Source organism: Aedes albopictus, chromosome 2, assembly GCF_035046485.1.
Source record: "Aedes albopictus strain Foshan chromosome 2, AalbF5, whole genome shotgun sequence".
NCBI lineage: Eukaryota > Metazoa > Arthropoda > Insecta > Diptera > Culicidae > Aedes > Aedes albopictus.
Genome location: NC_085137.1, coordinates 461,804,697 through 461,821,237, shown reverse-complemented (window position 1 = coordinate 461,821,237; position 16,541 = coordinate 461,804,697). Strand labels below are relative to the sequence as shown.

General features: G+C 42.2%; 3 protein-coding genes and 1 pseudogene across 6 annotated transcripts in view; 1 reads left to right on the top strand and 3 right to left on the bottom strand.

Moving 5' to 3' along the window:
* The window catches only part of LOC109407762 (RNA-binding protein Musashi homolog Rbp6), a 1,431,211-nt gene that overhangs the window by 83,452 nt on the left and 1,331,218 nt on the right, over positions 1 to 16,541 (top strand). The window lies entirely within an intron of this gene.
* LOC109407763 (fibrinogen-like protein A) lies at positions 1,433 to 2,521 on the bottom strand. Its single transcript, XM_019680939.3, has 3 exons — positions 2,368 to 2,521; positions 1,633 to 2,298; positions 1,433 to 1,569 (listed from the first exon to the last, which is right to left on the bottom strand). Exons 1-3 carry the CDS (start codon positions 2,469 to 2,471, stop codon positions 1,449 to 1,451), a joined length of 891 nt encoding a protein of 296 aa, XP_019536484.2. The 5' UTR covers positions 2,472 to 2,521; the 3' UTR covers positions 1,433 to 1,448.
* LOC109418932 (fibrinogen-like protein A) lies at positions 6,477 to 7,657 on the bottom strand (annotated as a pseudogene).
* LOC115254642 (ficolin-3-like) lies at positions 14,627 to 16,199 on the bottom strand. The gene is made up of 3 exons (XM_029852258.2): positions 16,050 to 16,199; positions 15,380 to 15,985; positions 14,627 to 15,309 (listed from the first exon to the last, which is right to left on the bottom strand). Exons 1-3 carry the CDS (start codon positions 16,148 to 16,150, stop codon positions 15,189 to 15,191), a joined length of 828 nt encoding a protein of 275 aa, XP_029708118.2. The 5' UTR covers positions 16,151 to 16,199; the 3' UTR covers positions 14,627 to 15,188.

The window sequence follows — 16,541 nt, the reverse complement described above, 5'->3', positions numbered from 1 at the left end:
AGGAATTATGTCGAAATTTCTAGAGGAATTCTGGAGAAATTCCTAGAGGAATTTGTGAAGGAATCCCTTGAGGAATTCTGGACGAATTCCTAGAAAAGTTTGTTGATAAATTACTAGAGGAATTACCGGAAGAATTCCTAGCGAAATTCCCGGATAAATCATAGAGGATTTTTCGGATGAATTCCTGAAGGAATTTCCGGAGGAATTCTTAGAAGTATTCCTAGAGGAATTTCTGGAGAAATTTCTAGAGGAATTCCTGGAGAAATTCCTAGAGGAATTTCTGTAAGAATTCATAGAGGAGTTCCTGGAGGAATTCATAGAGGAATTCCTCCAAAAATTTCTCTAGAAATTCCTCCGGAAATTTTGCTATGAATTCCTCCGGAAATTCCACTTAATATTTGTCCACAAATTCCTCTAGGAATTCCTCCAGAATTTCTCAAGGAATTCCTCCACAAATTCCTCTAGGGATTCCTCCAGAATTCCTCCAGAATTCCTCCGAAGGAATTCTTAGAGGAATTCCTAGAAGAATTTATATAGATTTTCTTAGAGAAATTTCGAAAGGAATTCCTAGAGGAATTTCCGGAGGAATTTCTAGAAAAATATCGGGAGGAATTCCTTGAGAATTTTCTGGAGAAATTCCTTGAGGAATTATGTCGGAATTTCTAGAGGAATTCTGGAGAAATCCCTAGAGGAATTCTGGACGAATTCCTAGAAAAATTTGTTGATAAATTACTAGAGGAATTTCCGGAGAAGTTCCTAGCGAAATTTCCGGAGGAATTCCTAACGAAATTCCCGGATAAATCCTAGAGGATTTTTCGGATGAATTCCTGGAGGAATTTCCGGAGGAATTCATAGAAGTATTCCTAGAGGAATTTATGGAGAAATTTCTAGAGGAATTTATACAGAAATTTCTAGAGGAGTTCCTGGTGAAAATCCTAGAGGAATTTCTGGAGAAATTCCTAGAGGAATTCCTGGAGAAATTCCTAGAGGAGTTTCTCAAGGAATTCATAGAGGAATTCCTGGAGGAATTCCTAGATAAATTCCTAGAGAAATTCATGGAGGAATTCCTGGAGAAATTCCTAGAGGAATTCCTGTAGGAATTCCTACAGGAACTCGTGGAGGAATTCCTAGAGGAACTCCTGGAGGATTTCCTGAAGGAATTCCCGGAGGAATTTATAGAGGAATTTCTGGAGGAATTCCTTGAGAAATTCCTAGAAGAATTTCTGGATGAATTCCTAGAGGAATTTCTGGAGAAATTTACTAAATTTATTTGGAAACTCCGGCACAATGTTATTTTCCGCACTGTTTCCGTCTCCGGATTAGTCATACAAAGCTTAATCTGCAAGGCTTATAGGAGGCCCCAATCTCATACATGAATTTCTAGTATTAAATGAATGCCTTCGGAAACTCCACAGCGGGAAAAAAAATCTAGTCACTTTGTTGCTGTTTTATTCAATCGGACGAATCATCATTCTGACAAACTTCAACGGCGTGTTGGAAACCGATGAGAACTTCATCCAGCAAATCGATGAATAGGCTAGCTCATTTTTCCAAATACCGGTGAGACTCCTGCGGAAAAAATTGGTTTCCCAGCAATCCTAATTGACAAACAAGCAGGACAAAAATACTTACGATCCGTAGCATGACCCCTTGTAGTACCACCATCCTCCTTTGGCATACTTATTGGAACACCCGAAGTCATCGTAGTCGTACGTGGAGAATCCTGCTCCCTTGTGCGGTGTCAACGAATCACCCAAAGTTGTTCCACTGTACGTCCCCAACTCCACCAGAGCATATCTTGTTCCCGCAGGACCTACCGCAAACTTGTCGTATCTCGCATATTTGTAATTGCCCTCGAAATCCTCCATCTCAACCGCCAGTTCGTACGGGGTTTTCTTCGTCAGCTGATGTAGTGGCTCCAATCCGTACCAAAATTCCTGTCCAACCATTCCGAATCCATCCCGGTACTCGGCCCAAGTACGATTGAAGTTAACGGAGCCATCATACCGTTGCATCACCACCAGCCATCCTCCTTCAAAGCGGTCTTGTTCGAACAGGGCAGGCATCCTCGGTTCGGATCCTATTGGTATGAACTGGAGCACGGGTGATCCCTTACCTATCCCATCACCGGTGGACGACTGATTCTTTCCGGGGTTTTGTTGAACCTCGTCCAAAGCTTCCCGAATCTGGCTGCTGACTTCGAGGAGGTTCGAGTCGATTGAGTTCATCAGGGTTGCGATTCGTTGTTCGATTGCATTTTTGTGGCGGAAGAATTGTTGAGTGAACATCGTTGTGAAACTAGAATGGAGACGTCCTTTTGTTAGAAGGAAAGTTCCTGAAGAATGCCATTTGTTGTGATTAAGTCACCTGTGGTCCAGATCATTGAGTGCAACCAATATTGGGTGGGTGTCGTCAGCGCCAGCGTGACCTGTGAGAAACACAGATAGCGTCAGGATCCAAAGGCATATCATTTCAATCGAATTGAGCTAGGGTGTGTGAAACAGTACTATGAGAGCTAAGAGAAGAGAGTGTCATTTATAAAGTCATCTTTGAAAAGATAGGATGTTTGAAAATGATAAACGATCTATATGAGGTAAACATATCAACGAGACTGATTGATTGTATATGTATCTTTCCATTCAGCAATTGAGTAATTTGATTGATTGCCTATAACATTGGACGTATCTCATCGTAGACAAAAAATTTGCTCTGGAAGACGCCTTCCATAGCTTTCAAAAAAAAAAAAAAACTTTGAAGGTTTTCTGGAAAAAGTCTTCCATATATTTTAGGAGGATTCTTATCGGATTTCTTGGAGAAACCTTCCAAGGTTTCTGTATGAAGACTTTCAGGACTTCAAAGAGAAGTCATGGATTTCCAGAGCTTCTGGGAGAAGCCTTCCACAGCTTCTGGGAGAAGCCTTCCAGAGCTTCTGGGAGAAGCCTTCCAGAGCTTCTGGGAGAAGCCTTCCAGAGCTTCTGGGAGAAGCCTTCCAGAGCTTCTGGGAGAAGCCTTCCAGAGCTTCTGGGAGAAGCCTTCCAGAGCTTCTGGGAGAAGCCTTCCAGAGCTTCTGGGAGAAGTCTTCCAGAGCTTCTGGGAGAAGCCTTCCAGAGCTTCTGGGAGAAGCCTTCCAGAGCTTCTGGGAGAAGCCTTCCAGAGCTTCTGGGAGAAGCCTTCCAGAGCTTCTGGGAGAAGCCTTCCAGAGCTTCTGGGAGAAGCCTTCCAGAGCTTCTGGGAGAAGCCTTCCAGAGCTTCTGGGAGAAGCCTTCCAGAGCTTCTGGGAGAAGCCTTCCAGAGCTTCTGGGAGAAGCCTTCCAGAGCTTCTGGGAGAAGCCTTCCAGAGCTTCTGGGAGAAGCCTTCCAGAGCTTCTGGGAGAAGCCTTCCAGAGCTTCTGGGAGAAGCCTTCCAGAGCTTCTGGGAGAAGCCTTCCAGAGCTTCTGGGAGAAGCCTTCCAGAGCTTCTGGGAGAAGCCTTCCAGAGCTTCTGGGAGAAGCCTTCCAGAGCTTCTGGGAGAAGCCTTCCAGAGCTTCTGGGAGAAGCCTTCCAGAGCTTCTGGGAGAAGCCTTCCAGAGCTTCTGGGAGAAGCCTTCCAGAGCTTCTGGGAGAAGCCTTCCAGAGCTTCTGGGAGAAGCCTTCCAGAGCTTCTGGGAGAAGCCTTCCAGAGCTTCTGGGAGAAGCCTTCCAGAGCTTCTGGGAGAAGCCTTCCAGAGCTTCTGGGAGAAGCCTTCCAAGATTTCTGTGTGAAGCCTTCCAGAGCTTCTGGGAGAAGCCTTCCAGAGCTTCTCCGAGAAGCCTTCCAGAGCTTCTGGGAGAAGCCTTCCAGAGCTTCTGGGAGAAGCCTTCCAGAGCTTCTGGGAGAAGCCTTCCAGAGCTTCTGGGAGAAGCCTTCAAGAGCTTCTGGGAGAAGCCTTCCAGAGCTTCTGAGAGAAGCCTTCCAGAGCTTCTGGGAGAAGCCTTCCAGAGCTTCTGGGAGAAGCCTTCCAGAGCTTCTGGGAGAAGCCTTCCAGAGCTTCTGGGAGAAGCCTTCCAGAGCTTCTGGGAGAAGCCTTCCAGAGCTTCTGGGAGAAGCCTTCCAGAGCTTCTGGGAGAAGCCTTCCAGAGCTTCTGGGAGAAGCCTTCCAGAGCTTCTGGGAGAAGCCTTCCAGAGCTTCTGGGAGAAGCCTTCCAGAGCTTCTGGGAGAAGCCTTCCAGAGCTTCTGGGAGAAGCCTTCCAGAGCTTCTGGGAGAAGCCTTCCAGAGCTTCTGGGAGAAGCCTTCCAGAGCTTCTGGGAGAAGCCTTCCAGAGCTTCTGGGAGAAGCCTTCCAGAGCTTCTGGGAGAAGCCTTCCAGAGCTTCTGGGAGAAGCCTTCCAGAGCTTCTGGGAGAAGCCTTCCAGAGCTTCTGGGAGAAGCCTTCCAGAGCTTCTGGGAGAAGCCTTCCAGAGCTTCTGGGAGAAGCCTTCCAGAGCTTCTGGGAGAAGCCTTCCAGAGCTTCTGGGAGAAGCCTTCCAGAGCTTCTGGGAGAAGCCTTCCAGAGCTTCTGGGAGAAGCCTTCCAGAGCTTCTGGGAGAAGCCTTCCAGAGCTTCTGGGAGAAGCCTTCCAGAGCTTCTGGGAGAAGCCTTCCAGAGCTTCTGGGAGAAGCCTTCCAGAGCTTCTGGGAGAAGCCTTCCAGAGCTTCTGGGAGAAGCCTTCCAGAGCTTCTGGGAGAAGCCTTCCAGAGCTTCTGGGAGAAGCCTTCCAGAGCTTCTGGGAGAAGCCTTCCAGAGCTTCTGGGAGAAGCCTTCCAGAGCTTCTGGGAGAAGCCTTCCAGAGCTTCTGGGAGAAGCCTTCCAGAGCTTCTGGGAGAAGCCATCCAGAGCTTCTGGGAGAAGCCTTCCAGAGCTTCTGGGAGAAGCCTTCCAGAGCTTCTGGGAGAAGCCTTCCAGAGCTTCTGTGTGAAGCCTTCCAGAGCTTCTGGGAGAAGCCTTCCAGAGCTTCTGGGAGAAGCCTTCCAGAGCTTCTGGGAGAAGCCTTCCAGAGCTTCTGGGAGAAGCCTTCCAGAGCTTCTGGGAGAAGCCTTCCAGAGCTTCTGGGAGAAGCCTTCCAGAGCTTCTGGGAGAAGCCTTCCAGAGCTTCTGGGAGAAGCCTTCCAGAGCTTCTGGGAGAAGCCTTCCAGAGCTTCTGGGAGAAGCCTTCCAGAGCTTCTGGGAGAAGCCTTCCAGAGCTTCTGGGAGAAGCCTTCCAGAGCTTCTGGGAGAAGCCTTCCAGAGCTTCTGGGAGAAGCTTTCCAGAGCTTCTGGGAGAAGCCTTCCAGAGCTTCTGGGAGAAGCCTTCCAGAGCTTCTGGGAGAAGCCTTCCAGAGCTTCTGGGAGAAGCCTTCCAGAGCTTCTGGGAGAAGCCTTCCAGAGCTTCTGGGAGAAGCCTTCCAGAGCTTCTGGGAGAAGCCTTCCAGAGCTTCTGGGAGAAGCCTTCCAGAGCTTCTGGGAGAAGCCTTCCAGAGCTTCTGGGAGAAGCCTTCCAGAGCTTCTGGGAGAAGCCTTCCAGAGCTTCTGGGAGAAGCCTTCCAGAGCTTCTGGGAGAAGCCTTCCAGAGCTTCTGGGAGAAGCCTTCCAGAGCTTCTGGGAGAAGCCTTCCAGAGCTTCTGGGAGAAGCCTTCCAGAGCTTCTGGGAGAAGCCTTCCAGAGCTTCTGGGAGAAGCCTTCCAGAGCTTCTGGGAGAAGCCTTCCAGAGCTTCTGGGAGAAGCCTTCCAGAGCTTCTGGGAGAAGCCTTCCAGAGCTTCTGGGAGAAGCCTTCCAGAGCTTCTGGGAGAAGCCTTCCAGAGCTTCTGGGAGAAGCCTTCCAGAGCTTCTGGGAGAAGCCTTCCAGAGCTTCTGGGAGAAGCCTTCCAGAGCTTCTGGGAGAAGCCTTCCAGAGCTTCTGGGAGAAGCCTTCCAGAGCTTCTGGGAGAAGCCTTCCAGAGCTTCTGGGAGAAGCCTTCCAGAGCTTCTGGGAGAAGCCTTCCAGAGCTTCTGGGAGAAGCCTTCCAGAGCTTCTGGGAGAAGCCTTCCAGAGCTTCTGGGAGAAGCCTTCCAGAGCTTCTGGGAGAAGCCTTCCAGAGCTTCTGGTAGAAGCCTTCCAGAGCTTCTGGGAGAAGCCTTCCAGAGCTTCTGGGAGAAGCCTTCCAGAGCTTCTGGGAGAAGCCTTCCAGAGTTTCCGTGAAGTGTTCCAGAGCTTCTGAGATTCGCCTTCCGGAGATTCTGGGAGAAGCTTTCCAGAACTTCTGGTAGGAAGCCTTCCAGAGCCTATGAAAGAAGACACTATTTTATGTTTTGGGGAGATATGGAGTTAGGGGGATTTCAATAGTTTTTGTAAAAATTCCTAGGGAGCTGTTGAAAGATGTATTTCAGGGTTTCTTGTTAAAGCTTTCCGAAGCTTTTGAAAGTAGAGTTGTAGATTTTTTGAGATTCTTTCCAGAGCTTATAAAAGTCTTCCGGAGTTTTTGCGTATTTAGAATCTTGATGATCTAACAGCAAATGAACTTATTTTTCCAAATCAGACATGCATTATTATTTTGATTAGTCGCTTTATTTATACCCCTGTTATGTTTTTATCAGCATTATTAGAAAACAGTTCACCTTTTCCAGCTTTAGTCAACCGTTTTCAGACGCATCATCATTCTGGCAAACTTCAGGGGTATCTTCTTGCTCCTACCGGTGAACCACTCCCAGCACATCGACTTCCAATCTGCCTTGTTCTGCCAAATGCCAGTAAGTCCCCTAGAAATAAGAATCCACGTTAGCTACCCCTCCCAGAGCCGCACAACTCAAAAGTACTCACGCTCCGTAACATGACTTAAGATAAAACCACCAACCACCGCGTCCATACTTATTCGAACAACCATTGTCGTCATCGTCATACGTCGAAAATCCATAGCCCACGTGCTGTCCGAACGAGTTCTCCGTTGTCCCATTGATCGCACCCACCTTCGTCAACTTGTAGCGCTCTTCCGCAGGTCCCACCACAAACGCATCGTACCCTGCGTACTTATAGTTCCCATTGAAATCCTCCATTTCGATCATCAACTCATACGATCCGGCCGTTGTCAGCTGGTGGATCCGCTCCAAACCCATCCAAAACTCGTGTCCAACCATCCCAAACCCATCGCGATACTCGGCCCAGGTCCTGTTGAACCGTACCGTTCCGTCATACCGCTGCAGCAGGACAATCCACCCTCCACCGAATCGGGTCTGCTCGTAAGATACCGGAATCCTCCAGCGCAGGGCTTCCGTCGTTCGTGCAAGGGTTACATTTTGCCTCGAGGAGATTTTTGATCCGATCTTTTATTTGCGTGACGTTGGCCGCAGTGGTGAGTTCCAGATCCTCCAGCACCTTATCCACCGCTTCCCCGAAGTGGTTGAACGCTCTGGTGAAATTGTTGATCGTTCTGAAGAGGGGGAAATTACTTGAATTATATATGAAAAATAAAAAAAATAAATGGAAAGATATTCACCCGGTTCTAATCTCCTCCATCAAGACAACAGTAGGATTGACCTCATCGGCTTGAACTAAGCAGAAGATCGAGAAAAGAATCACCCACAGTTGATGAGTCATTTTGATTGAGACCTTGTTATTGAGTTTATATTTCTTGCAACTACCATTTTTTTATAGATGCATTCTGCTTATATTCACAAAGTTGTATTCTTCCCACTTTCATGTTGTCTGTTTACAGAAATGCTTTCCAGCTGTAACACACATCATATTGTGATAATTTGCTTTGTCGTCTAAGTGATAGAACTGAATATAATTAATCATTGTTTAACTACTGAAGTCTAGACGCACTGTTTCCCAGATGGCTTGACACACTCATTTTTATTAAATTAAATACATAGTCATCTCATAGCAAAACTGAATCAACAATTCGACACGGTTTGTTGCTGCCTTTCCATGCCACGATCATGATCCACCTAGTCCGTACAACGTTCACTCTGGACTCCATGTTTTGTAGTGCAGACAGTTGGCCAACGAAAGCCCCCATACCATTTATATTTGCTTTTTTGATGTATTTAAGCTTAACATTAAATATGGCACCCTAAGCTTCATTCAGCGCGGCAGTTGGTTCATTGCCATCCACTGCTGCACTGGCGCCTGGTTTCCCCTGCCTACATTATCCAAACCGATTGAGTGCTCATTGATGTACTACTTTTACCTTTCAGTCCCCTTGAGTACGTCCGCTAAAAAACTCCTATCCTTGTACCTCGCGGCACGAAAACTGTTTAGGTTGCACTGATCATTTGGCAAAAATATCTCATTTTTAACGATGGCCCAATCCCATTTAGCTTCTTCTTGATGTCTCCCATGTTTTTCCACTTTTGTTTATATTTCTATATGTTTCACGTAATACCGTGTACCATGCTATCTACTTTCTCTCTCTCTCTCTCTCTCTCTCTCTCTCTCTCTCTCTCTCTCTCTCTCTCTCTCTCTCTCTCTCTCTCTCTCTCTCTCTCTCTCTCTCTCTCTCTCTCTCTCTCTCTCTCTCTCTCTCTCTCTCTCCTACATATACATCTCTTGTATATTCGTATGTTCGTAGCGATCGCTAGAACCAGAAACGGATTGAAAAAAAAAAAACCGTTTCCCTTCCTTCCAACTTTCATCACAGCACAGTGTCAATCTCTTATATAACGCCTACAAGTTATGCAACCAAGTGAACTGTGCCGCTTCACAGTAATCTCCACACAATCTATCGCTTTACGCCTGGCACCCTTGCACCAATACATGACCAATGTGCCAAAAATAAACATTTCCCACCAACATCCGCATGACCTTGTGCAGGCGCAGAGGATTCAACGGCCTGATGTGGGCAAGCGATTGCTATCATCACTTCCCTCCCCTTCCCCATTGACCAGCAACCTGACGCAGCAGGCGCCATTGTCGCCTAAAAATACAAGACCACCAACGCTCACACGCTGAAGATGTCTGTTAGTCCCAAGCAGCTATCTCATTGGTTCCTTGTGTGAGTGTAGCTGATTTGGCGATACTGGAGTAGCAACTGCGGGCGGTCAATCAAGCTCAAGCTCAAGCAAAATAATTGCTCACTCGCAAAACTGAATGCGGTGTCCAGGAAAAGAACTTTAAAAGCATAGGACAGTTCGGTGCAAACATTCATGCACCACACGAGGGACGGAGCAAGTTTATATTCCCTGAAAAAGTCCGAGTCCAACGATTGAAACGTCGAAATTAAACAAGTAGTACTTGTCTTGATTATTTGCTAGACTGTAAAGCCACTCCAAAACAGTTGATTCTACAGTCGATTCTAATTTCATAGTTACACATTGTTTCCTTCAGAAATTCTTCATGGGATTCCTCCATAAATTTATCCAAGGATTCCTCGAGGGAATCTTCTATGATGGATTCCTTCCGACATTGCTCCATGAGTTCCTTCAGAAATTCTTCCAGGAATTCGGTCAAAAAACCTACGAGGGTTTATTTTTCAGTAACACCTCTAGTGGTTTCTTCCGATTCCTCCTCAATTTCTTCCAGGCATTATGTTAGGAATTTCTTCAGAGCTTGCTTCAGATAGTTCCTCAATTAGTAGATATCCATGGGTTCTTCTGAAATTTTGTCAGAGATAAGTTTTGAAATTCGTTTAGGAAATCCCTCGAAAATTTCCAGAGGGATGTTTTACGAAATTGCTTCGGAACCTCTTTGATTATTTCTCCCAGTGGCTTCTTCCGGAAATCTTCGAGAGATTTCTACAGAAATTCGTACATGTTATCAGAGATAAGTTCATGAATTGCTCTAGAGATTCCATTGGTAATTCCCACAGGTATGTGTACAGAAACTTATTCAGGGATTCTTAAAAAAAATCCTCTAGAAATCCCTCCAAAGATTCGTGAATAATTTCTTCCAGTGATTCTGACAAGAATTCCTCCAGAGATATTAGATGGAGTTCATACAGCGTTTCCTTTGAGTTTTACTCCAGATGTTGCTCTATGTATTTCCCAAGAAGTATGATCGGCATATCATCAAATGATAACCATATGAATTTCTCCATGGGTTCTTTTGAATTTGTTCAAAAATATTTCTTAAAAAAATTCTATAGCAATTTTACAGTCTGCTTGAGAATATTTCCAGAGATTCCACAGAAGATTTTTATTTTTCAGAAATGTCTGCTCAGATTCCTTCTGAAATTCCTTCAGGGATTCCTTCAAAAATATCCCAAAGACTACTCCAGAGTTTTAAGCATTTCTTAAAGAATTTCATCAAGAGTTTTCTTCACAGGTTTTTTTCATGAAGTTTTTCAGAAACGCCTAAAAAATTTCAGTTCGAATTTTGAAAAGAGAATCCTTCGAAAATTCTTCCTATGTTGCATTCAAGAATTTCTTGAGAAGCTCCTACAGATATTCCTGAAGAAGTTCTTACTAGGATTTCTTAGGAATTGCTACTGTGGTTCCGTGAGAAATATATCTTGGGATTTTTTCAGATATTTCCACTGAATATTTTTTTTCGCAGGAGTTATTCTAGAAATTTCATGAAAATGGTTGGAAGAATTTCTGAACGAATCTTTGTGACAAAACTCCTTTTCTCTACCTGATTTTTCAGAAGTTTACCTATTATTTCTACGTTAACACGTCCACAGGTTGCTCGAGGAAATTAAAAATTCTCCAAAAATGTTATCCAAATATTTCTCCAAGAAGTTTTTTTCCTCTCCTGTTGGGGAAATTAAGCCACTGGATACAATAAACTAAACTTTTGAGGCATATTACATATATAGTTTTCTTAAAATTTCCTCAACATTGTATACCGTCGTGCGGGGTTACTTTTGAAATGCGGGGCTACTTTGGACACTTTCGAATATGGATTTTTTGAATTCGAAATATGGTTCAAATCTGTTTGATGTCTTTGGGACTATTACGAAGCAATAGTTTTCCCTCCATTTGGTTGAAATTATTTTTCAAACAGACCGTTTATTGGTTGGCAGGACGCGAAAATACATCGAATAAATCAATAAAATATACATAACGTATCAGAACATTTGGTCTGTAAGCATTGTTTCTACAGTTCATAAATTTCAAAGGGTTGATCAATTCATTCAAAATATATCAACGTAGCATATACAATCGAATATTTGTATCATTATACATTACACAGCGTAACAAAAAATAACTTTTGGTCTGTCTCAAGACCAAACTTATGTGTCTCCGAAGGATTTTGGGCCGCTGAATCCGAATGCGGGCTCAGATTTGCTCTAACACGTCACAATTTTGAGCTATACCTCAATTTATAGGGCAAAATATGCAATTTTGGGCTTTTTTGACTGCAAACTATTAAGCAAGGAAATATTTTTTTTTAAGAAATCAAAAGGGAACGACTCATGCAAAATATTTCGTTTTACCAAATCGAATTTGATATTTTTAAGCGAATTTTGCTAGGCACGATATTTCCCATACAAGTCACCCTCCAAAAGTTGCATGCAAGTTTACATACTAACATAAAATGCTTAAATCTCTCAAATTTGATTTGGTAAAACGAAATATTTTGCATGAGTCGTTAATTTAGATGTTAATTGACCAATTAACCTTTTGATTGTTTAAAAAAAATATTTCCTTGCTTAATGGCTAGCAGTCAAAAAAGCCTAAAATCGCATATTTTGCCCTATAAATTGAGGTATAGCTCAAAATTGTGACGTGTTAAAGCAAATCTGAGCCCGGATTCAGATTCAGCGGCCCAAAATCCTTCGGAGACACATAAGTTTGCTCTTGAGACAAAAAAATGTTGCGCTGTGTTATAAATGACCATTTGACCCAAATAAAGGATTGATGGTCCTTTTTTTCAGGCTCTTTATATAGCAATATCACGCTGCTCATAATACCAAAGGAAGCACGGAACCATCTTCAAACGCATAAATTTATTGAAATCATGTCTGATATAGTATACTACAGTATTGGTACAAAGTAGTTTTCTAAATAAACCTGGAATTTGAAATGCAATTTTGTTTTAGATAAAAATGTCCAAAGTAGCCCCCATCTGGTTCTATATGAGATGTGCCCGATTGGTGTATGAACAACTTTTTTGTTTATTGATGGATTTATTTAGTTCAAATTTTGCATACATCCTACATACATACTCACATTTATTATGTGTAAAAATTGTGGAAATCCATTCACTACTCTGGGAGTTATAATGTCATAAAGTTGAAAAATCATGAAAAAGTGTAAAAAGAAGCCCCGCACGACGGTACTAGGAATCAGTCCCGTGCACAAGGGAGGGAGGAGGTGTTTGGGTGTTATCCCCCCCCCCTTTACCGACACTCCCATACACTAAATGCCCCTCCGCCTTTTGCGGAATTTTGGAAAAAACCCCTCCCTTGGCGCCACTTCTGTGCACCAGGCCTGTGGCCTGCTAGGAATTAAAACAAAGAATTTCTAAAAAAATCCCCCAAAAGATAATCAGAAATTCCTCCTAGTTTTTTTTTTTAAGAATTCCTCTCGGATTTTTTCAGATCTTTTTCTAAAGTTTCAGGCAAGAATACTTCCTGAGATTCCACAAGGATTCTACTGAACTTTGCTTTAGAGATTCCTTCAGGAGCTCTTTCTACTGAGATTCTTTAAGAGATTCTCTCAAAAATATCTCCAAAAATTTCCTCATTTTAAGTATTTTTTCAAAAAAAAAAACAGCAAAAGATTTTTATCAAAAGTTTTTTTATGGAATTTTTAGAAACTTTTCTTGAAACTTCATAAAAGCTTTTGAAGAGATTTCTTCAGAAATTCTTCCAATGCTTCCTTGAGAAGCTGCAAAAATTTCTGCAGAATATATTACAAGGATTTTTAAGGAATTGCTGCAGTAATTCCGTCTGAAAGGTATCCTAGGATTCTTTCAAATATTTCTGCTGGAATGTTTTAAATATTCCCCCAGGAATTTTTAAGAAGTTTTTCCTGAAACTGCATGGAAGTAGTTGGAAGAAAACTTCACCGAATTTCTAAAGGAATTTCTTAAAAGGATTATCTGAAGAAATCCCCTTGAAGGCTTCTGATAATAGCTTTGGAGGTTCACAGAAAAAATTTGTTAACATTTCCTGGGGAGATTCCAGGAAAAAATCCTGAAGCAATTACTGAAGCAATCTCTGGAGAAATTCCTGGATAAATGCCTGGTTTTATACATAAAAAACTCCTTAGGTTACCTCCTTTATTTATAGAAAAACTTTCCAAATTAATTCTTATAAGTAGAATTGTGTAAAAAAAAAACAAGTGTTTATATAACCATTCAATCTGATATGTTCCATGTAGTGCATAAATTATTTGAGTTGCATATTGCCAACAGATGTGGCACAGCAACAATAATTCCCATCGTCAAGGTCTTGCAACGTGGGCAAGAACACCCAAGTGCAATAGCCCATGTTGCAACCGCCAACGATGCTCTTTTCCCAAGCTCAATATTCCCAGGCTAAATGATTCTCGAATTTCACTTACCGACGGGTTGTCAACTGCAATATAATTTTAACGCATATCGATGTTACCATGCGCCTCCTATTTACCAATTCTCTCATTCTCTCGATTTGTCTCTGTGAAACCAATTATGTAGCTTAGAATTAAGGCTCAATAGATTTCTTAGACTTGAATAAAATACATTCGTATCGCAACCACGGAGTTGAACACTTCGGATGACCTCCTGGATAACATAGCTAGTACATCCACAAGACTTCTTTCAGCATGTTCATACTCCTGAGATTTCAATCTGTGATTATTTTGATGTTTTTAAGGGCACTATCAAAGTTACCCCATAATGAAAATGTGATTCTCGCTCATATGAAACTCACCCAACATATTAAAAACTATCAAATCTTTTAATTTCAATCGATATCTGATATCCCAGTACTTGTTCTAAGAATATAAAACTAGGGGACATACTATAACATGGAAATATATTAAGGATATTTGCTGAAAAACTGTCAAAGTTACCCCGTTTTACGGTACACAAAATTTTTGATGAAAATCATGCACAAACAGTAAACGAAATATCCTGGACAAATTTCAATGAAACCACCAAAAAATTGAATTTTTGGATGAACTTTTGAAAATAAAATACTTGGAAGAATTGAAGAACCTTTATGAAAGAAGTTTTTGAAAAATTCCTTGAAAAAATATAGGGAATAAACTACTACTTGCAGGAATCGCTGATAGAATTTTTGTAGAAATGTCTGAAGCATCGTCTGTATTTTTATGAAACTAATCCCGAAGAAAAGTCTTGAAAAATCCTAAGCAATTCCTGGAGGAAAGCTGGAGAAACTCCTGGATAAAGTTGCAGAAAAATCTTTAAGGAACTTTTTGGATGCTTTTCTAAATAAATGCCTGAGAGAATCCCTGGAATTTCTAAAGGAAAATACCAAAACATCTTGATAAATTTCCTGAAGAATTTCTGGCCAAAACACTCCAGAGGAATGCTCCTGAAGCAATTCCTTCAGAAGTGATTGAAATAAAATATATGAAGGAATTCGAACTTAAGAAACCCTGAAAGAACACCAGAAGAAATATCGGAAGAATCTCCTCGTGGAACGTTCCACAATGAATTTTTTTGAGATTTTTTTTTAAATCATAAAGAAATTTCTACAAGAATCCAAATTTCTAAAGAAACACTTGAACAGGCAGCTTAATAATAGTTTATTCAGACAACGTTTTCAAAATTGAACTTTTTAAAACAGCCGCCATATTAAATTTTGTTCGACAATTTGTACGACAGCTATTCTAGTCAAAATTTTCTACTACAGACACCTTCTCTATACAGAATATACCAATATTGCATGACTTTAGAGTGTAAAATTTTACTAAACAACCGTCATCTTGAAGTTAAATCCACCTTTTTTGATTCCAGACCGCTATTTTGAATTTGAGCTGACGGTGTGGAATTTTTGATCTCCAGATTTCCACACAAAATTCGTCAACCATTACAATAACGGTTCAGTTTGATGTGTCGTCACATTATGTAGTTTAAGTTCAGTTTTATATACGGCCAGTTCTACCGGTGCTGGTCCGGATCACTGAAATGGTCATAACTCCGGAACGCCTTGACCGATCTGGATCATTTTTAATGGCAAACAATGCGGTAAAATTTCGGTTCGAATCGTGCTAAAAGTGCCTTAAAAGTGAGTGATCTTTTTTGTACACAGACATACATACACACACAACCATACACACATACATAATCTCAATTTGTCTAACTGCGTTGATTGTTATATTTATTAATCAAATTACTTCCGTTTTACTGTATCGGTCGAATCATCATCCTCACAAACTTCAATGGTGTACTGGATTTGGCTGAAAACTTCATCCAACATATTGATGAATACGCAAATTCATTTTTCCATATACCAGTAAGGCTCCTGAAAATAAAAAACAAAATACGTGATATGAACAATTCTATTCGGAAAACTTCCAGCGATAAAAACTCACGATCCGTAACATTTTCCTTTGTAGTACCACCATCCCCCTTCGGCGTACTTGTTCGAACAACCAAAGTCATCATTATCATACGTAGAAAATCCCGATCCCTTGTGAGGTGTCAGTGAATCTCCCTTCGTTGTTCCATTGAACTTCCCCAAGTCCAACGGATATCTCTCCTCCTCAGGCCCAACCGCAAACTTATCATATGCCGCATACTTGTAGTTATCCTGAAAGTCCTGCATTTCAACCACCAACTCGTACGACTTTCCCTCCGTCAGCTGATGCATCCGCTCCAGACCCATCCAAAATTCGTGTCCCACCATCCCGAACCCATCGCGATACTCGGCCCAGGTCCGATTGAAGTTCACCGATCCATCGTAGCGTTGCATGAGAACGATCCAGCCTCCACCGTAACGGGTCTGTTCGTAGAAAACCGGAATAACGGCATTCTCCGTGGTCACATAGCCTTGCTCTAGCGCAGGACCTCCGGCGGTCGAGCACGGATTACAGCTAGCTTGAAGAAGTTTTGTGATTCGATCCTTGAGTTGAGTTGCTTTGTCGGCGGTGGTGAGTTCGAGGATCTGGTTTATTTGTGCTTCGAAATTGCTGGATTTCCTGTGGAATTTGAGTGACGAAATACATATTAAAATGTTTCCAGAAATAACCCGAAAATGTTTACCAAATGGAAGTTGCTTCCGATTTTGTGTCAGAAGCGGTCACTTCCCCACGTAAAGTTATACAGAAGACCGAGAACAGGGTTATCCATAGTCGCCGACTCATCTTGACCTAACCAAAATATGGACTTTTCTTGTAAGTGTTGCTCATTTATACGTGAGTTCACATCTGTAGCAGATTCTCGTTTCTAAAACAACATTTCTCAATGCTCCGCTATTGATTAATGTTTTGCAAATATTGACTGACTAGTGTATGGGCATTTATGCCAGATCTCGTTAACCAATGTCAAAGCATTTAATCGCTACATTTACTGCACACTATTCTAATTGATTTATTGATAATCACTGATGATTTGAACTGATCAATTAAATGGGGTTTATAATACACAAAAAAAAAACTATCAAAACGGAATCACACTCTATCTCATTTTACTTTTAACAGCTTTCCTACAAAAGCACTAAGAACCCGGATTTCTAATAACGTTCCTTTTTTCTCC